Source organism: Grampus griseus, assembly GCF_964374135.1.
Source record: "Grampus griseus genome assembly, chromosome: X".
NCBI classification, from domain to species: Eukaryota; Metazoa; Chordata; class Mammalia; order Artiodactyla; family Delphinidae; genus Grampus; species Grampus griseus.
In genome coordinates this window covers 60,124,338-60,147,043 of record NC_138999.1, presented here as the reverse complement: position 1 = coordinate 60,147,043, position 22,706 = coordinate 60,124,338, and the positions used below count along the sequence as shown (strand labels likewise).

The window sequence follows — 22,706 nt, the reverse complement described above, 5'->3', positions numbered from 1 at the left end:
CAGAAAACTTTATCCTCTACATGCAGAAGCTATACTGTTTCTTGAACTCTTTAAGACTCAGAAAACAGATTTCTTCCTCCTTGCCTTTCCAGCTTTTGAGCAAAATAGACATATAACAGCCCCTATAACAGATTTGTAGACCAAATCAAAGACAAATATAGTCAACAAGCATATACTCTGCGGGGGTTCCATCCACACTGAATGCCTCTCCCTTCTATTTACTTATAGGCTCACTCCTATCTCTCACTGCTTCTCATGCAATTGTTTCATTTCAACAGATTCTCTAAATTCTCTAGAGGATATTAAAAAGTGGGAATAAAAAGAAGCAATACTTATTAAATGATTAAAATGTACATTACCTGATTTTCATAACCCCAAAATGCACAAATACATTGTAGGTCCTTTCAGTCAGTCCAATCTAGTCTAAATTTAGGACTAGTAAGGGATAAATAAGGATCTGAAAGGTGATCTTTGCAGTCAAAGAACAGGTGATTCTTACCATTGTAGGTTGCACTATTTTTCACAATTAGCTCCAAATGCTCTCTGAACTCTTCCCGAGATGGGTAGAGGCGTTTACGCACATTTTCACGGAGCGTTTGTAAGTCCATTGGTCGGGTGATAATTTTGTAGTAGTCCTTTACAACCTTTGCATTGACTGGAGTGTGGAAAGGGTACGTCTGTGCAAACAAGAGCCAGCACCATCCATGAGCAAAGAACAACTGCCAGACCAATTCTTCAAGACTCTCTCACATCTTACCTCTACCTGGCCGTCAACTCTCAAAGGAATCTCTAGATGGAGCAGGTCTGTTTCCTCTACTAAACTGTTAAAAAATAAATGAAAAACTATATCCCAAAGAATCAGGAGTTCCAGGTTCCTAGGACTATACTCTACTGCCATCTATCTGAAATCACACAGAACAGCCTTGCCATCCATACTGTAGATCTGAATGAAATGAACTCACATTTGGAAGATCTCTCATGTCATTGATGATAGACTCCAAAATGGATGACAATGTCACCATGGGGTCTGTCCGGCGCCGGTGAATGGACTTATGAGGTCTCTAAGGAAAAACAAGAAATCAGAATGCTTCTTTAGATTAAAAAAAAAAAATAAACACCAATACATATATAGTTTGCAAACCCTGTAATGCACAGTACACGTAATTCTCAGGGCAAGGCCAAAGGGAGAATCTAAGGCTATATCAGGGCCATGGCTTAGAGGGCTGGGGGAATTAATGAGAACCCTATGTGGTCAGAAAGCAGGCAATGCCAATACTCACATTTAAATAGTCACAGTGAACAGTGGTTCCAACTCGCCGTTTCTTCTTGGGAGGAAGTTGCTGCTTAGGGAACTTGAGAACCAGAGATTTTCTGCGAACCTCATCTGCACTGCAATCAATAACACTTTCATAGCGTGCAGTCCCTATTTCTAGTCCCCAGAAAAAAAGCAACTACAATGAAAAAGTCCAAAGTACCTGAGCATGAGCCTGGGGAGGAAAAAGCCAAACCAAAGGCCAGACATCCACATTCTAAGGCTCAGATCAGGCAAGGCCTCATAGGATCTCCAAATTAATAAAAAACTAGGCAAGCCACAACTTCACCTCAGTTTCCTATTTGGATGATAAGGGAACTAGGCTAAAGGAATTTCAAGAATCCTCCCAGCTCCAACATTCTATCTTTGGGTTAAAAGGCTAGGAAATTTAACTTACTCAGAATAGAAACAAGGAAGAAATTAAAGCAGGTTTGAAAAGAAAAACTAATTTGAGTCTCCCTCAATCATTAAAAGCCCATCCACCTTTTTCCTTTCCATCATATGGGATCAAGTTACTACATTTTCCTTTTCTAATGTGCTTCAAAACATGACTACTATAGATATTGATAAATTAAATTAACGAGGATGGAAAACAACCCTCAAATCTAAACAGAAACAGAAACAAATGAATATACCTGCATATCAAATTAATTAAAAATTATATACTCAAAAAAGAATTCAAATATATTTTGAATAGAATACCCTGACTGTACAACTTCAGTGGCATATAATCCAAGGACAACTAATTACAGAAAACACCTTGAACCTACTGTACAGATTTGCTGTTGGTAGTAGTATTGGTATTGTAATTCTCAAACTATTTTGTAAATATCCTAGGACAGAGTAAGATGTTGGGAACCAAAGAAAGGATACAAATATGAAACGGAGGAAGATGAGGAAGAAGCTGTAGATACAATTTGAATTGGAGGTATTGATATGAAGTTGTGATTTACAATATATGTATATTTCCTAGTTCTGTCTACTAAGAGCCTAGAAGCAATGACATCTCAGTGGCAATGAGTATACCTAACACCTAGATATTGTTTTCTAAATACCATTCTCCAATAAAAGGAACCAGGAATCCCTGAGAAATGGCTGATTCTGGGTCTGGGACAGGGAAATTTCAAGGATAGCCTGGAACATCTCGTGCCAAAAAGCAAAGAAGTTTTCAAAATTTATAGGGTCATTTCCAAAGGACACAGGTCAGGCCTGAAGGGATCAAATTTGGGACAATCTGGCCATCAAAATTAATAATGATGTTAATAGATCTTAATATATTAAAGTTTCCAAAAGAAAGAATTTCAGAATCTATAGTAATACCCAAACAAAAAAGGGAGGGGGAAGCTCTTTACAGAATGCCAGTTAACGTAGAAAGAATGAAAAGAATTAGAAAAACCACCATTAAGCAACCCCCAATGTAATAACTCAGTTATCAGGTAATGATCATCAATGGATGTTAAAACTATTGAGAGAAAGATTGTTAGCAGGATAGACCGCAGTCCCTAGTGACATCTTGAAGGCAGCCTCTGAGCAGAGGACCCAGCTGAGCTGTGCCCAGACTCCTGACCCACAGAAACTGTGAGATAATAAATGTATGTTGTTTCAAGCTACTGGAAAAAAAAAAAAAAAAAAAGGGACTTCCCTGGTGGTGCAGTGGTTAAGAATCCGTCTGTCAATGCAGGGGACATGGGTTTGATCCCTGGTCCGGGAAGATCCCACATGCTGCAGAGCAACTAAGCCCAAGAGCCACAACTACTACTGAGCCTGCATGCCACAACTATTGAAGCCCACGCACCCTAGAGCCCATGTGCCACAACTACTGAGCCCGCATGCTGCAACTACTGAAGCCTGCAATGCCTAGAGCCTGTGCTCCGCAATAAGAGAAGCCACTGCAACAAGAAGCCCACGCACCGCGATGAAGAGTAGCCCCCACTTGCCACAACTAGAGAAAGCCCACGTGCAGCAATGGAGACACAACACAGTCAAAAAAAAAATTTAAAAAAAACCAGGATATTCACCCACATATTAATTACAATGGAAAAAACATACCTTTATTATAGAGGAATCTGAGGATTAACACTTTAATAAGATAATCAAAATACTGAGAAAACCTGACGTTATCTGCTTCCTGATGTGGTGCAGTAAGTACATAATACCACCTATGTTGTAATCTTGCCAAAGACATTTACTCTGAATATAATCAATGTGAAAACAGACAAATCCAGAATGTGGAATGTTTTATGAGACCATTGGCCTGGACTCTTCAAAACATTCAAAGTCATGAAAACCAAAAAGGTGGGGAGGACAGTTGTAGATTAAGAGAAACTCAAAATACTTAATGTTTGAACTGGAATTGGATCCTGAAGGGGGGTGAGGGGCAGGCAATAAAGGACATTGACACAGCTGGCGAAATTTGAATAAGGACTGAATATTAGATCCTATTGAATTAATGTTAATTTTCTTACGTGTAGTAATAGTATCATGTTTGCCAATCTTTATTCTTTATGTGTGCTAAAGAATCTGAGTGAAATGCCATGATGCCTAAAACTTCCAAATGTTTCAGCAGAAAGAAAACGTTTTAGATATATAAAGATGAAACAAATGTGACAAATGTTAACAGCTGGTGAATTAAGAGGAACAACAAACTTTATTATTCCTTCAGCTTTTCTGTAGGTTTGCAATTTTCAAACTAAAAATTTAGGGGAGAATTTGTTTTATTTAAAAACTTTTCTACTTGATTATCAAATTCTCTGAGAGCAAGAGACAGATAAGTATAAGCATAGTTTGTCTCCTTAATCTTTTTGGATGGTCCATTATCAGAACATCTGAGATCAGGGACCTTACAAATATTACAAGTGCCTGGAAGTAGAATGGGAAGAGCATCTACTATATGCCAGGCACTATACTACATTTTTTATACAGTCTCCCTCATTTTACCTTCATAGCTACCGTTGTAAGGGTGATTTTATTTTCGAAATAAGGAAACTAAGACTCAGAAGTTAGGTAGCATGCCCAAGGGCAAGTGGTGGAGCTTAATGAGTGCTTCACAAGACTAATTTTCATTACTGGCAACAATTAGTGAGGAAAATCCATCAAAGTTCCTATGTCCTCAGTTCCACTTCAGAGAACACATCACATCCACCCCTGCCACCCATCGATACCACCAACAGATCTCTCCCACCTGCTATCTCTTACCTCTCAATTAGTTGCTTCCCTAAGACAATCTTGGTCCCTTCAACCTTGATAAGTTCTTCATTATCATTATGAATGACTGTCTTTTCCAACTCTTCCTCCTGCTCCTCTGTCATGGCAACAGGGTTGGAAGGTGGGGCATTTGTTTGATAATAAAGGGGGCAGAATTTGTTTGTTCTCATGTGCCCAATGGCACCACAAGCCCCACATTTCAGCTGCAAAAGGAAAAGTATCAACATGTCAGAGGTAAGCAGGCTTCTTCCTGTTAGCTTTAAGAAATATATAGAAGGTAGAAAAGAAACAAAGGCAGGCCCAGAAATTTTATTCTAACAGAATCGTTATACGCCTTTCAACCAGAAGGCACTAGACAAAAGTGCATGTATGGAAATGACACATTAAAAACAAAACGAAATCCAGAGACTGAACATTACTTTAAAAACCAAGTGAAGGAGAAAAGAGAGAGGATTTCTACCCCCAATTTAAGTTGTAAACTACGAAAATATTAAATATGCATAAGAAAGGCTACTGGAAGCCCAAGGCTGCATTCAGCTTCACAGGCAGCCAGCATGGGTGTATTCCCAGCCTCAAGGAAAAGGCTTAATAATACCAAGTCTCCAGGAATTCCCTGGTGGTCCAGTGGTTAGGACTCCGTGCTCTCATTGCAGAGGGCCTGGGTTCAACCCCTGGTCAGGGAACTAAGATCCCACAAGCCGTGCAGTGTGGCAAAAAACTCCAAAAAACAAAAAGCCGAAGTCTCCATCTTACTTTTGCAACTGCCCTCAGTTTCATCTGTAAAATGGATCAATACTGTATCATACAATACTTATATAATATCACATGGAAGAAAGAAACATTAAAATACTTAATGACCTCAGTACGTGTTAACAGCAGTTCCCATTTGTTGAGAATTTTAGTTTATAAAGTGCTTCCCATGCATTATATACTTTAATACAACACCAGTGTGAGATAGGTATCATTTTATAGAAGAGAAAACAGGTTTGGAGAGGTTACGGTCACAGAGTTACTAAATGGCAGAACAAGAACCTGAACCCAGATCTTCTGTTTCCGAGTCCATGGCTCTTTCCACTGTACCACAGTTGCCTCATTTTGTGATGCACGTTACAGTTACACTGCAAAGTAATATCTGGAATCCCACCTAAATTATGCAAAGCAACCTGTATTGTATGATTTTTTTCTGTTGCTTCTTTTAATACATGCAATTGAAAAACAAGATGTGTTCATATATGTACATACGTGTACATGTTAAAAAAAATCCACCACGCCTATCTCAACTCACAGAAAATACTTCCAATGGATGAAGTATAAATGACACCCAAAGACACCAGATCAAGTCTGGTGTTGTCAGTACCAGTCACAATAGTACTAATAACACCCAAGTGGCCACATCAATTCAAACTAGTTTTCCACAATACTGCCCTCATTCCCAGTAAGGGAGGATGCCAAAAGCTAAGGGAAAAGGTATGCTTTCTTAGTTATGATCACACCACATACACTTACTTTTAGGTCAGGACGCTCCTTCATTTTTTTGGGCTTCTTCTCAGGAGGACCCTTAAGCTTCTCCTTTTCCTGGTTTCGCTTAAGCCGCCTCAGTTGCTCTTGAATCCTCCGCCGTTCTTTTCGCATCTCTTCTCGATGCTGCTCATCAAAAAGGGCAAATTTGCGACTAAATAATGGGGAAAAAAATCACAGATCCATAAGCAAACTTAAACCAAGAACACTGTCCTGATAGCAAACATCTCAGGACTAAAGTAATCCATCAATAATGAAACAAAAGGGCCTACCTGGCATCCCCATCTAACTTGCTCATCATTCTTCCACGTGCAGAGAGGCACCTCTCTCAGAATGAGAAGCCCCGAGGAGTCCCTAAGATTTTTGCCAACCAACCAATGAAAATACAAAGGACCCAGTGGAACTAAACACATGCCTTTATTTTGCAGCAAATTTGGAATTCTCCCTGTGATTTGGCTTTGTTCAAACCCAAAGTTCTAAAGGCAAAATGGTTCCCAATTAAAACAGACTTCCAGGGACAACTGTGCAGAACCCTGTCACTAAAACTCAAGCATCGGGAGGAACCAAGATGGCAGAGTAGAAGGACGTGCTCTCACTCCCTCTTGCGAGAACACCAGAATCACAACTAGCTGCTGCTGGACAATCATCAACAGGGAGACACTGGAACTCACCAAAAAAGATACCCCACACCCAAAGACAAAGAAGAAGCCACAATGAGACAGTAGGAGGGGCGCAATCACAGTAAAATCAAATCCCATAACTGGTGGGTGGGTGACTCACAGACTGGCGAACACTTATACCACAGAAGTCAACCCACTGGCATGAAGGTTCTGAGCCGCATGTCAGGCTTCCCAACCTGGGGGTCCAGCAATGGGAGGAGGAATTCCTAGAGAATCAGACTTTGAAGCCTAGTGGGAATTGATTGCAGGACTTTGACAGGACTGGGGGAAAGAGAGACTCCAATTTTGGAGGGCACACACAAAGCAGTGTGCGCATTGGGACCCATGGGAAGGAGCAGTGACTCCAGGGGAGGCTGAACCAGACCTACCTGCTAGTGTTGGAGGGTCTCCTGCAGAGGCGATGTTGGGGGGGCTGTGGCTCACGGTAGGGACAAGGACACTGGCAGCAGAAGTTCTGGGAAGTACTCCTTGGAGTGAGCCCTCCCAGAGTCTGTCATTAGCCCCACCAAAGAGCCCAGGTAGGCTCCACTGTTGGGTTGCCTCAGGCCAAACAACCAACAAGGAGGGAACACAACCTCACCCATCAACAGTCAAGTGGATTAAAGTTTAACTAAGCTCTGCCCACCAGAGCAACAGTCAGCTCTACCCACCAACAGTCCCTCCCATCAAGCCTCTTAGATAGCCTCATCCACCAGAGGGCAGACAGGAGAAGAAGGAAGAATTACAATCCTGCAGCCTGTGGAACAAAAACCACATTCACAGAAAGACAGACAAGATGAAAAGGTAGAGGGCTAATACCAGATGAAGGAACAAGATAAAACGCCAGAAAAACAACTAAATGAAGTGGAGATAGGCAACCTTCCAGAAAAAGAATTCAGAATAATGATAGTGAAGATGATCCAGGACCTTAGAAAAAGAATGGAGGCAAAGATCAAGAAGATGCAAGAAATGTTTAACAAAGGCCTAGAAGAATTAAAGAACAAACAAACAGAGATGAACAATACAATAACTGAAATGAAAACTATACTAGAAGGAATCAATAGCAGAATAACTGAGGCAGAAGAACGGATAAGTGACCTGGAAGACAGAATGGTGGAATTCACTGCTGTGGAACAGACTAAAGAAAAAAGAATGAAAAGAAATGAAGACAGCCTAAGAGACGTCTGGGACAACATTAAACACAACAACATTCGCATTATAGGGGTCCCAGAAGGAGAAGAGAGAGAGAAAGGACCCGAGAAGATATCTGAAGAGATTATAGTCGAAAACTTCCCTAACATGGGAAAGGAAATAGCCACCCAAGTCCAGGAAGCGCAGAAAGTCTCATACAGGATAAACCCAAGGAGAAACACGCTGAGACACATAGTAATCAAACTGGCAAAAATTAAAGACAAAAAAAAATTATTGAAAGCAGCAAGGGAAAAACAACAAATAAAATACAAGGGAACTCCCATAAGGTTAACAGCTGATTTCTCAGCAGAAACTCTACAAGCCAGAAGGGAGTGGCATGATATACTTAAAGTGATGATAGGGAAGAAACTACAACCAAGATTACTCTATGCAGCAAGGATCTCATTCAGATTCCATGGAGAAATCAAAAGCTTTACAGACAAGCAAAAGCTAAAAGAATTCAGCACCACCAAACCAGCTCTACAACAACTGCTAAAGGAACTTCTCCAAGTGGGAAACACAAGAGAAGAAAAGGACCTACAAAAACAAACCAAAAACAATTAAGAAACTGGTCATAGGAACATACATATCGATAATTACCTTAAAAGTGAATGGATTAAATGCTCCAACCAAAAGACACAGGCTTGCTGAATGGATACAAAAACAAGACCCATATATATGCTGTCTAGAAGAGACCCACTTCAGACCTAGGGACACATACAGACTGAAAGTGAGGGGATGGAAAAAGATATTCCATGAAAATGGAAATCAAAAGAAAGCTGGAGTAGCTAACTCATATCAGAAAAAATACTTTAAAATAAAGAATATTACAAGAGAAAGGAAGGACACTACATAATGATCAAGGGATCAATCCAAGAAGATACAACAATTATAAATATATATGCACCCAACATAGGAGCGCTCTCAATACATAAGGCAACTGCTAACAGCTATAAAAGAGGAAATTGACAGTAACACAATAACAGTGGGGGACTTTAACACCTCACTTACACCAGTGGACAGATCATCCAAACAGAAAATAAACAAAGAAATAGAAGCTTTAAATGACACAACAGACCAGATAGATTTAATTGATATTTATAGGACATTCCATCCAAAAACAGCAGATTACACTTTCTTCTCAAGGGCGCACGGAACATTCTCCAGGACAGATCACATCTTGGGTCACAAATCAAGCCTCAGTAAATTTAAGAAAATTGAAATCATATAAAGCATCTTTTCTGACCACAATGCTATGAGATTAGAAATGAATTACAGGGAAAAAAACGTAAAAAACACAAACACATGGAGGCTAAACAATACGTTGCTAAATAACCAAGAGATCACTGAAGAAATCAAAGAGGACATCAAAAAGTAACTAGAGACAAATGACAATGAAAACACGATGATCCAAAATCTATGGGATGCAGCAAAAGCAGTTCTAAGAGGGAAGTTTATAGCTACACAAGCCTACCTCAAGAAACAAAAATCTCAAGTAAACAATCTAACATTACACCTAAAGGAACTAGAAAAAGAAGAACAAACAAAATCCAAAATTAGCGGAAGGAAAGAAATCATAAAGAGCAGAGCAGAAGTAAATGAAATAGAAACAAAGAAAACAATAGCAAAGATCAATAAAACTAAAACTGGTTCTTTGAGAAGATAAACAAAATTGATAAACCATTAGCCAGACTCATCAAGAAAAAGAGGGAGAGGACTCAAATCAATAAAATTAGAAATGAAAAAGAAGTTACAACAGACACCACAGAAATACAAAGCATCCTAAGAGACTACTACAAGCAACTCTATGCCAATAAAATGGATAACCTGGAAGAAATGGACAAATTCTTAGAAAGGTATAACCTTCCAAGACTGAACCAGGAAGAAAGAGAAAATATGAACAGACTAATCAAAAGTAATGAAATTGAAACTGTGATTAAAAATCTTCCAAGAAACAAAAGTCCAGGAACAGATGGCTTCACAGGTGAATTCTATCAAAAATTCAGAGAAGAGCTAACACCCATCCTTCTCAAACTCTTCCAAAAAACTGCAGAGGAAGGAACACTCCCAAACTCATTCTATGAGGCCACCATCACCCCGACACCAAAACCAGACAAAGATACTACAAAAAAAGAAAATAACAGACCAATATCACTGATGAATATAGATGCAAAAATCCTCAACAAAATACTAGCAACAGAATCCACAAGACATTAAAAGGATCATACACCATGATCAAGTGGGATTTATCCCAGGGATGCAAGGATTCTTCAATATACACAGATCAACCAATGTGATACACCATATTAACAAATTGAAGAATAAAAACCATATGATCATCTCAATAGATGCAGAAAAAGCTTTTTACAAAATTCAACACCAATTTATGATAAAAACTCTCCAGAAAGCGGGCATAGAGGGAACCTACCTCAACATAATAAAGGCCATATATGACAAACCACAGCAAACATCATTCTCAATGGTGAAAAACTGAAAGCATTTCCTCTAAGATCAGGAACAAGACAAGCATGTCCACTCTCACCACTATTATTCAACACAGTTTTGGAAGTCCTAGCTATGGCAATCACAGAAGGAAAAGAAATAAAAGGAATACAAACTGGAAAAGAAGAAGTAAAACTGTCACTGTTTGCAGATGACATGATACTATACACAGAAAATCCTAAAGATGCCACCAGAAAACTACTAGAGCTAATCAATGAATTTGGTAAAGTTGCAGGATACAAAATTAATGCACAGAAATCTCTTGCATTCCTATACACTAATGATGAAAAATCTGAAAGAGAAATTATGGAAACACTCTCATTTACCAAAAAAGAATAAAATACCTAGGAATAAACCTACCTAAGGAGACAAAAGACCTGTATGCAGAAAACTATAAGACACTGATGAAAGAAATTAAAGATGATACCAACAGATGGAGAGATATACCATGTTCTTGGATTGGCAGAATCAACATTGTGAAATTGACTACACTACCCAAAGCAATCTACAGATTCAATGCAATCCCTATCAAATTACCAATGGCATTTTTTACGGAACTAGAACAAATCGTCTTAAAATTTGTATGGAGACACAAAAGACCCCGAATAGCCAAAGCAATCTTGAGGGAAAAAAACGGAGCTGGAGGAATCAGACACCCTGACTTCAGACTATACTACAAAGCTACAGTAATCAAGACAATATGGTACTGGCACAAAAACAGAAACGTAGATCAATGGAACAAGACAGAAAGCCCAGAGATAAACCCATGCACCTATGGTCAACTAATCTATGACAAAGGAAGCAAAGATATACAATGGAGAAAAGACAGTCTCTTCAATAAGTGGTGCTGGGCAAACTGGACAGCTACATGTAAAAGAATGAAATTAGAACACTCCCTAACACCATACACAAAAATAAACTCAAAACGGATTAAAGACCTAAATGTAAGGCCAGAAACTATCAAACTCTTAGAGGAAAACATAGGAAGAAACACTCTTTGACATAAATCACAGCAAGATCTTTTTTCATCCACCTCCTAGAGTAATGGAAATAAAAACAAAAATAAACAAATGCGACCTAATGAAACTTCCAAGCTTCTGCACAGCAAAGGAAACCATAAACAAGACAAAAAGATAACCCTCAGAATGGGAGAAAATATTTGCAAATGAATCAATGGACAAAGAATTAATCTCCAAAATATATAAACAGCTCATGCAGCTCAATATTAAAGAAACAAACAACCCAATCCAAAAATGGGCAGAAGACCTAAATAGACATTTCTCCAAAGAAGACATACAGATGGTCAAGAAGCACATGAAAAGCTGCTCAACATCAGTAATTAGTAGAGAAGTGCAAATCAAAACTACAATGAGGTATCACCTCACACCAGTTAGAATGGGCATCATCAGAAAATCTACAAACAACAAATGCTGGAGAGGGTGTGGAGAAAAGGGAACCCTCTTGCACTGTTGGTGGGAATGTAAATTGATACAGCCACTATGGAGAACAGTATGGAGGTTCCTTAAAAAACGAAAAATAGAATTACCATATGACCCAACAATCCCACTATTGGGCATATACCCAGAGAAAACCATAATTCAAAAAGACACATGCACCCCAATGTTCACTGCAGCACTATTTACAATAACCAGGTCATGGAAGCAACCTAAATGCCCATCGACAGACAAATGGATAAAGAAGTTGTGTTACATATATACAATGGAATATTACTCAGCTATAAAAAGGAACGAAATTGAGTCATTTGTTGAGACGTGGATGGATCTAGAGACTGTCATACAGAGTGAAGTAAGTCAGAAAGAGAAAAACAAATATCGTATATTAACACATGTATGTGGAACCTAGAAAAATGGTACAGATGAACCGGTTTGCAGGGCAGAAGTTGAGACACAAACTAACAAAAAAACAACTAATACTAAACTTTCTTTGGGTTATTTGTATGGACATATGTTAATATAAATGTTTCAGACATGACATGAAATTTCTAAAAATCTTATATGTTCTGGTATAATGTTATAAGTCATACTTCTAGTTATTATTTTAAAATGTGTATCTCAGAAATAACGAAATTTCCTTGTCAATTGCGTTATTATGAACTTTCATCAAATCTTTAACCATGGTCATTTTTAAGTCTTTTGTCATCTACAGACAGTTCTGGGTGTCCTCTGATGCTTTTGCAAACATGTTCCTATAAAAGGTTTTCATCTTCAAGGAATTCATGGAAAAGACTCTGACAAGTACAGGTTTCTGGTAACTGACTATACTGCTGAACTGAAGTGAATAAGCATTTTCAGAACTCTAATGTAAAACTGATGAATTCATAAAAGTGCTAACAAAAGATCAAGATGGGGCTTCCCTGGTGGCACAATGGTTAAGAATCTGTCTGCCAACGCAAGGGACACGGGTTCAAGCCCTGGCCTGGGAAGATCCCACATGCCACGGAGCAACTAAGCCTGTGTGCCACAACTACTGAGCCTGAGTTCTAGAGCTCGTGAGCCACAACTACTGAGCCCGTGTGCTACAACTACTGAAGCCCGCACGCCTAGAGCCTGTGCTCTGCAACAAGTGAAGCGACGACAATGAGAAGCCCATGCATGGCAATGAAGAGTAGCCCCCACTTGCCGCAACTAGAGAAAGCCTGCGTGCAGCAACAAAAACCCAACGCAGCCATAAATAAATAAACAAACAAATAAATAAATATTGAAAAAAAGATCAAGATAAAAAAAATTAATTACATGGGACTGAGTGAACTAATGAGGATGATTATAATTTTTATGACTTTCTGTTTGAATTAAAAAAAGAAAAAGCCACCAGGACTCAGAGGCAAAAAATATACAAATCAATTTTCACTGCAAAGTAAAGGAGCTGTTATAGTGGAGGATTACTGGACTGAATATCAATACTATGACATAGTATGAGTGTGTTTCATGTTTGGTAATTGCAATCATTGTTACTTTTGTTGTGGTCATCCATTTACAATGCTTGGTGTCAGTTTATCTCTTGTAAAAATAAAATACAGTGTGTGTGTGTGTGTGAAAAAAAGAATATTCAAATAATAAAAAATAAAAAAATATTTAAAAATTAAAAATATAAAAAACTCAAGCATCCACCCTCACTCCCTTCCCCATCATTATCATTCTTCTTATCGCACTGGAAAGTGGGGAGGGAGTCAAACTCACATGAATTCCTCATCTTTCGTAGTCCGTATACGCACATAGGCATCAATGACAGCTGGCTTTCGGACGGTCTCACAGCGAACATATTCTTTCCCCTCTTCATCGCGAAATGTGCGATAAATCTTGAGACAACGGCCGGTGGCAGAAGAGTTAAGGCTAGTCACAGAAGCTGTGTCATCATCTCTGTGATTGTTTCCTGATGCTGCTGAGCCTGCTGCTGCAAGGCAGAAAAAGATTTCCACAAATTCCCCCTACCACCCAAATGGCCATTTTCTTGGGGCTGAGTGGAGACCCTGAAGCTCAACATGCCACAGAACTATGTTTCTACAGAAAGCATCAGTCACCACCAGCCCCAAGAATACACTGAGTTGTCCTTTCCTGACTTCATTTTACCACTGTCAGAGTTATCATTTTTGTAAGTACAGAAAGTTCTGAAAGGATCTCAAAAAACACGTTTGTTATATAGAGGACAGAAGAGCAGTAGCTGTATTCTGATTCCTCTGAACAACAGCACAAGAATAAAGTCCAAGCAGGAAGCAGTTGATGGTCGCATTATAGAAAAGCACCCAGGGGAAAAAGATGGCACCACAGGGCTTCCCTGGTGGTGCAGTGGTTGAGAGTCTGCCTGCCGATGCAGGGGATACGGGTTTGTGCCCCGGTCTGGGAAGATCCCATGTGCCGCGGAGCGGCTGGGCCCATGAGCCATGGCCGCTGGGCCTGCGCGTCTGGAGCCTGTGCTCCGCAACGGGAGAGGCCACAACAGTGAGAGGCCTGCGTACCGCAAAAAAAAAAAAAAAAAAAAAAAAGGCACCACAGAAAAAATCCAGAGTTTCAAGGCCTAGCGTATGCTTCTCAAACTTTTAATATGAATGAATAGGAATCATCTGAGGATCTTGTTAAAATAGATTCTAATTCAGTAGGTTTGGGGTGAGACCTGAGATGCTGCATTTCTAACAAGCTCCCATGTGATGTAGATACTGCTGGTCCAGGACCACACTCGAGGAAAGGCTTTATCACATCTTCACAAAGTAGCCAGAACAACAGAATTACACAAAGCTTTTACAGGGAGGAAACAAAGGAAAGACTACTGTGAGTGAAAATAGTCATTTAAACCTTCATCTTCAGCCTTTATCCTCCCTCTCAGTATCTACAACCAAGTTTTCAATTGCCTGCTTGACATCTATACTGGGAGTATCATGGGGACCTCAAACACCACATATTACACCTTTCCTTCTTAAACCTGCTTCTTTTTCTGAAATTTACTACTTTAATCAATGGTACCACCATCTTTCTAGCAAGCAAGAGTGAAATCTTAAGGTCCCTTTGATTTTTCTCCTCTTTTCATTCCCAGTGACCAGATCCCAAACCAGTTTAGGCTTTTCTCATCCCCACCGTCAACTTATGCAATTTTGGGTTGGTGATTTTAAACTTTTTAGGGTCTAAGACTCCTTTAAGAATCTTCTGAAAGCCATATGGATCTTCTCAGAAAAGGCACATTTGCACAGAATTGTACATGTGATTTCAGAGGGTTCATTAACAATCCCCCAATTCATCCACAGATTCTGTATTACAAACTCTTATCCTCTAGGATGAATGCCCAGAAAACTCAACTGATGTACAGCACGGATAGCCCTGGCTTGGCCAGGCCTAATACAGACAGAGGCCGTAGTGGACTGGCAACATCTCTTCAATTTGTGCCCCACAGACAAACCTACAGTCCAGTTTGCAGAATCTCTCTACCTCTTCTATAGCCTTTTCTACACTCGTCCCCTACTTCTTCTGCCTCCAGCTCTATCTCAGTTATTAGTGTGGTTATTTACACTTTCTTCATCTTTCTTTTTCTTGTCTGTCTGTGAAGTCACTACCCTCACCCAGTAGCATCCGCTGCAGTTCCTTCCGCTCCTGCTCCTCCCGCTCACGTGACAGCTGAGAGCTGGTTTTCTTATTCTGCAACATGTTCTCGATGTTCTTTCCCATCTCCTCAAAGTCACTGTCTTCAGCTGAGCTGCTATCTGTGTCAGTTGATAAGATTTCAGTTGATGACAAAACCCTAAAAAGAAAAAACAATGTTAAGAAGAGGGAAACATAAACGTGTAGAAACAACTGAAGAAATACAGTTTTAGTTTAGGCAAGAGTAGGAAATTGAGAAATCAACCTTAAAAAAGAAATATTCAAAATCCACTAAGACATGGGACCCTGAACAGAGAAGCTCTACGAAGTTTTCCCAGAAATTTAGTCACAAGGCAAGTTCAAAATATGAAATAGTACTGCAACTCTTTCACAATTCCTGGAAAAAGCCTGAGAAACAAATCAGTACATTGGTCATTTTAAATAGAGCATTACCATCCTCTAACCACTAAGCCTACTGTTGCCCATCACCACTGTAATGGCTGCCAGGCCCAAGTAGGCCACAAAAGTTGCCATGGAACCTAGCAGTTCTTGCCATTCAAAACCTTTGCCAAGCTGCTTTGAAGGGAGTAGGTACTCTAGCAGTATTATGAATAGACACCACCCTGAAATCTCAGATACCTGACCACTAGTCACTTTATTAGGTGACCTTCTCTTCACTATAAAATAATGTCTGGGACCCCTCCCCTTTCCAGCCTGGATTTTCTACAGCACTAAAACAACACACTTGTTCTGCAGGTCAAAGATGCGCTGACATTCCTCTTTGTAACGCTCTTGATGCTCAGCGACAGAAAACCTTGATCCACGGGCAAATTTACTCATGGGCCCCTCTCCAGAGCGGGCCTGTTCTGTTGACATTGTGCGTACTACATCGATCACTTCCCAGCGAGACAACTTTTTAATCTACAAGAGACACACACACACAAATCATTCAGGGATTTCAAAGGACAAACCAGGGTACACGGTTAGAGAGTTAGACCAAAAAAAACCCCAAAAAAACCAAAAAAACACAACAACAATGAAATCACCCAAAGCACGTTAAACAGAAAGCTTTGAGAAAGCTAACTCCTGAAAAAGTATCTAAGATCCAGTTTACCACAACCTACCCTACAAAATTCTCCAGATTAGTTCCTAACATCTGCCTCCAAGCTTTTCCCTCTCTATACAAAGCCCCTAGGAGCCTGTAAGTCTTCCTCTTCCACACCCACCTCTTCCTCAGGCACGCCAAATTTACGTAGAAGTTGCTTGGCATTTTTCAGTGACAGGCGACGGAGGTCTGCATCTGTTCCTGTCACTGTCTTCTTCACTGGCTGAGGCTCCTTATCATCCTACCTCAGAAACAAAACAAGAGAGAATACTAGTAAAACTCTTTAAAGTAGGCATTTAAGTCATCCTGTCAACATTTTAATGGCTTTCCAGATCCCCACCCATTCATCTCCATTCCTTAACCTCTATTTCTTCCTCCCTTGATTTTTAACCTCTAGAAATTCAGACAGTCTCACCTTCTGCTGTGTTGGTTTGTTTGGAATCTTCACATAGGAGAATCCTTCACCACACCCTGTGGGATCTGCCACCCCAGTCACCTCCAGGAGACACTTGCCCTTCATGGCAGCAATGAAGGCCCTTGTGGTGTTCCAAGGAGCAGTGCGAACCTGAGGTACAGAAAAAGATTCAAAGGGTGGTGGGAAACATTTGCTCTATGTCTAGCCATACTTAGAAGATGAGGATAATTACAATAATGTACAATTTGATGCTTCCTTAAACTGCCCACAGAGATCAATAGTTTCATAAAGCTGCCCAGTACTCAGCCTGCTGTTCTTTCCTATGGTACTTAAATCATGATAATAAATAGAGGCCAAGATCTCAGTCAGTATAAGTAGGAATATGTTGAACAGTGGTACCTTCAGCCCCATATCCCTTGGGTTTGACTGAGAGTTCTCAAAGACAGTGTTCCCCCCACCCTCATGATGCTCAAAGAGTTAAGTTAGATTGATGACCAAATTTGATTGTCCAATTGCTCAAACGCCTTCTTCAGAATGACTCTCACAATTAGATGATAAGCATGCTTTACAAAAGCACTGGCCCCAGTCCCAGTAGCAATAAATTAAAGTGTATTCTACCTCTGCCACTGGTTTGGTCAAAAAGGCCTGTCCTCTCCTGGGACCCTGAATAGTGTTCATCGACCCCATTAAATAATCAGGCAGTTAAGACAAGGGGAATGTGCTTGTCCAAACAGACCAGTCAAGAGTATAAATTATTAGCTAGAAATTCTCTACTCGAAATTCAATCTTGAAGGCCATTCAACAGAATCTTTAATTTTGGAAATTCTTAGACATACACTCATTGTTAACTCCAACCTCAAAAGAATAGTACAACAATGCTTCTTTAGTCACTCTGCCTGACCTCACTGACAATCATTCACTCATTTAACAAATATTTATGGAATACCTACCACATGTCAAGCACTACTTTCTCAAGGACCTCATATTAGTGAGGGAGAGACAAATAAACCAACGAATTCAATACTGCATGATCAGTGCCATGATAGGAAAGTAAAAAGTGCTATATGTACACAAAGAAGGAAAAGATGGTGATCCAATCTGAATGAAGGGTGGGAGTGAGGGCCAGAGTTGGGGAAAGCTTCCAGGAGAATATAACTTGTAGATGAAGGTCAGATGACAGAGGAGTGGAGAGAAAACATTCTAGGCAGAAGGAGGAGCAGTTGCAAAATCCCAGAAGACAGCAGAAAGAAATTAAGGGAACTGAATGAACTTCAGTATGTTTGGAGCTTAGAGTATAAGATGGGCAGTGAAGAGATATGGGAACATATATATATATATAACTGATTCATTTTGTTGTGAAGCTGAAACTAACATACCATTGTAAAGCAATTATACTCCAATAAAGATGTTTAAAAAAAAAAAAAAAAAAAAAGATGGGCAGTGACAGATGAGAGGAGGTGAGAGTTGTATTACAGTACAAGACCAAAATCATGTAAAGCCTTATGAATCACGTTAAGGATTTCTTCCTAAAAGAAATGAGGACCCAAAGGAAGTCTTTGGGCAAGAGAGTGATATGACCAAATTTTTGTTTTAAAAGATAATTTAATTTTTTGATAAATGGTACTAGAATAACTGGACATTCATATGCAAAGAAAAATGAACCTTAGGGCTTCCCTGGTGGCGCAGTGGTTGAAAGTCTGCCTGCCAATGCAGGGGACATGGGTTCGTGCTCCGGTCTGGGAAGATCCCACATACCGCGGAGCAGCTAGGCCCGTGAGCCATGGCTGCTGGGCCTGCGCGTCTGGAGCCTGTGCTCCGCAACGGGAGAGGCCACAACAGTGAGAGGCCTGTGTACCACAAAAAAAAAAAAAAAAAAAAAAAAAAGAACCTTAATCTACACCTTACACCCTAAACAAAAATTAACTCAAAATGGATCTAACCATAAGATCTAAAACAATAAAACCTTTAGAAGAAAATATAAGAAAAAAATTTTGCAACCCTGAGTTAGATTAAAATATCTTACATATAACACCAAAACCACAAGCAACAAAGGAGAAGATGTACAAGTTAGACTTCAGCTCTTCATAAGACACTGCTAAGACAATTAAAACACAAGCCTCAGACTGGGAGAAAAATCTTTGTAAATCACATACCTGATAAGGAACTCGGACCTAGAATACATAAAGAACTCTCAAAACTTTAGAAGAAAACAAACAACTAATTAAAAATAAAAATGGGCAAAAGAGATACAGACCCTCAACCAAAGAAGATAACTGGATGATAAATAAGCACATAGAAAGATGCTCAACATCTTTAGCTATCAGGGAAATGCAAATTAAAACTGCAATGACAGACCACTTCACACCCACTATAGGAGGGCAATAATAATAAGAGTAATAATAATAAATAGAAAATAACAAGTGTTGATAAGGATGTTGGAAAACTGGAACCCTCATACACTGCTAGTAGGAATGTAGATGGTGCAGCCACTGTGGAAAAGTCTGGCAGTTCCTCCAAAGGTAAAACAGAGTTACCACACAACCCAGCAATTTCACTTCTAGGTATTTACCCCCCCACCAAAAAAATGTATGTCCATATAAAGATTTATACATGGATATTTAAAGCAGCTTTATTCATAATAGCCAAAAACTGGGAACAACCAAAATGCCCTTTGACAGATGATTAAACAAACTGTGGTACATCCATACTGTAGTATGCTACGCAGCAATAAAAGGAACAAACTATTAATACACACAACCACCTGGATGAATCTCATCATTAGAGTGAAGAACACAGACAAGAAAAAATTTATACTTTCAACAAATGGTGCTGGGAAAACAGAACACCCACGTACAAAATAACGAAGGTGGACCTTTACTTGACGCCATATACAAAAATTAACTCAAAATGGGACAAACACTGAAATGTAAGAACTAACAATGTAAAACTCTTAGAAGAAAAGACGGGGAAAAGCTTCCCGACACTGGATTTGGCAATGATCTCCTGGATATGGAACCAAAAGCACAAGTGACAAAAGTAAAATTAGGTAAACTGGACTACATCAAAATTTAAAATTTCTCAGCAACAAAGGACACAACCGAGTGAAAGGCAACCTATGGAATGGGAGAAAATATTTGCATAACATATATCTGAAAAGAGGTTAACACCCAGAATATATAAACTCCTGCAACTCAACCGCAAAAAGCAAACAACACAATTCAAAAATGGGCAAAAGGGGCTTCCCTGGTGGCGCAGTGGTTGAGAGTCCGCCTGCCAATGCAGCGGACATGGGTTTGTGCCCCAAACCGGGAAGATCCCACATGCCGCAGAGCGGCTAGGCCCGTGAGCCACGGTCGCTGAGCCTGCACGTCCAGAGCCTGTGCTCCGCAACAGGGAGAGGCCACAACAGTGAGAGGCCCTCGTACCGCCAAAAAACAAACAAAAAATGGGCAAAGGGCTTGAACAGACATTTCTCAAAATAAGGCATACAAACGGCCAACAAGCACATGAAAAGACACTAATCATCAACGAAATGCAAATCAAAACCACACTAAGATACCACCTCACACCCACTGACATAGCTACTTATCAAAAAAACAATAAATAAATGCTGACGAAAAAGTGGAGATGTTGGAACTCTTATACACCATTGATAGGAATGTAAAACAGTGCAGATGCTTTGAAAAACATTATGGAGGTTCCTGAAACAACTACTGATAAAAATAGAATTACCATATGATCCAAAAATTCCATTTCTGGGTATATATGCAAAAGAATTGAAAGTAAGGTCTTGAAGAGATACCTGCACACCCATGTTCATAGTAGCACTATTCACAACAGCTAAGAGGTGGAAACAATGCAAATGTCCATCAATGGATGAATGGATAACCAAAATAATATTCCATGGTATATGTGTGTGTGTGTGTATATATATATCACAGAATATTATTCAGCCTTAAAAAGGAAGGAAGGGCTTCCCTGGTGGCACAGTGGTTAAGAATCTGCCTGCCAATGCAGGGGACACGGGTTTGAGCCCTGGTCCGGGAAGATCCCACATGCCATGGAGCAACTAAGCCCGTGCACCATAACTACTGAGCCTGCGCTCTAGAGCCCATGCGCCACAACTACTGAAGCCCGCGCACCTAGATCCCGTGCTCCGCAACAAAAGAAGCCACTGCAATGAGAAGCCCGCTCTCCGCAACAAAGAGTAGCCCCCGCTCGCTGCAACTAGAGAAAGCCCGCGTGCAGCAACAAAGACCCAACACAGCCAAAGATAATAAAAAACAAAACAAAAACTCTAAAAAAAAAAAAAGGAAGGAAATTCTGACACATGCTACAACCTGAATGAACCTTGAGAATATTATCCCAGATGAAATAAATCAGTGATATAAATAAAAACAAATACTGGAGCAGAGGAGAAGATGGTGCAAGAGTAAGACACCGAGATCACCTTCCTCCCCACAGATACACCAGAAATACATCTACACGTGGAGCAACTCCTACAGAACACCTACTGAATGCTGGCAGAAGACCTCAGACCTCCCAAAAGGCAAGAAACTCCCCACGTACCTGGGTAGGGCAAAAGAAAAAAGAAAAAACAGAGACAAAAGAATAGGGACGGAACCTGCACCAGTGGGAGAGAGCTGTGAAGGAGGAAAGGTTTCCACACACTAGGAAGCCCCTTCGCGGGCAGAGACTGCAGGTGGCGGGTGGCGGAGGGGGGAGCTTCGGAGCCGTGGAGGAGAGCACAGCAACAGGGGTGTGAAGGGCAAAGCGGGGAGATTCCCGCACAGAGGATCGGTGCTGACAGGCACTCAGCAGCCCCAGAGGCTTCTCTGCTCACCCTCCGGGGTGGGCGGGGCTGCGAGCTGAGGCTCGGGCTTTGGTCAGAGACCAGGGGGAGGACTGGGGTTGGCGGCGTGAACACAGCCTGAAGGGGTTAGTGCACCACAGCTAGCCGGGAGGGAGTCCAGGAAAAGGTCTAGGCAAGAGACTTTTTCTTCCGTCTTTGTTTCCCGGTGTGCGAGGAGAGGGGTTTAAGAGCGCTGCTTAAAGGAACTCCAAAGACGGGCGCGAGCCGCGGGTAAAAACGCGAACCCCACAGACGGGTGGGAGATGCTAAGGCTGCTGCTGCTGCCACCAAGGGGCCTGTGTACGAGCACAGGTCACTATTCACACCCCTCTTCCGGGGAGCCTGTGCAGCCCGCCACTGCCAGGTTCCCGGGATCCAGGGACAACTTCCCCGGGAGAACGCACGGCGGGCCTCAGGCTGGTGCAAGGTCACGCCGGCCTCTGCCACTGCAGGCTCGCCCCACATTCCACGCCCCTCCCTCCCCCCCCGGCCTGAGTGAGCCAGAGCCCCCGAATCAGCGGCTCCTTTAACCCCGTCCTGTCTGAGCAAAAAACAGACGCCCTCCAGTGACCTACATGTAGAGGCGGGGCCAAATCCAAAGCTGAGCCCCTGGGAGCTGTGAGAACAAGGAAGAGAAAGGGAAATCTCTCCCGGCAGCCTCAGAAGCAGCAGATTAAAGCTCCACAATCAACTTGATGTACCCTGCATCTGTGGAATACATGAATAGACAACAAATCATCCCAAATTGAGGAGGTGGACTTCGAGAGCAAGATTTATGATTTTTTTCCCCTTTTTCTCTTTTTGTGAGTGTGTATGTGTATGCTTCTGTGTGAGAATTTATCTGTATAGCTTTGCTTCCACCAC

General features: G+C 40.8%; 1 protein-coding gene across 14 annotated transcripts in view; it reads right to left on the bottom strand.

Moving 5' to 3' along the window:
* Positions 1-22,706, bottom strand: part of TAF1 (TATA-box binding protein associated factor 1) — a 143,123-nt gene that overhangs the window by 91,990 nt on the left and 28,427 nt on the right. For 13 of the 14 annotated variants that reach the window (XR_014298465.1, XR_014298466.1, XR_014298467.1 and 10 more), the window contains 10 exons: positions 16,991-17,140; positions 16,697-16,816; positions 16,216-16,391; positions 15,452-15,630; positions 13,584-13,797; positions 6,023-6,188; positions 4,508-4,719; positions 1,281-1,389; positions 963-1,061; positions 500-677 (listed from right to left, as the gene is read on the bottom strand). Coding sequence is in view for 6 of the 14 variants with exons in the window: in XM_082680717.1 (XP_082536843.1) it covers positions 500-677; positions 963-1,061; positions 1,281-1,389; positions 4,508-4,719; positions 6,023-6,188; positions 13,584-13,797; positions 15,452-15,630; positions 16,216-16,391; positions 16,697-16,816; positions 16,991-17,140 (1,603 nt within the window). In the remaining 8 variants the exon portion in view is untranslated. The remainder of the gene's footprint in view (positions 1-499; positions 678-962; positions 1,062-1,280; positions 1,390-4,507; positions 4,720-6,022; positions 6,189-13,583; positions 13,798-15,451; positions 15,631-16,215; positions 16,392-16,696; positions 16,817-16,990; positions 17,141-22,706) is intronic. The other variant, XM_082680722.1, reaches the window with a different exon arrangement.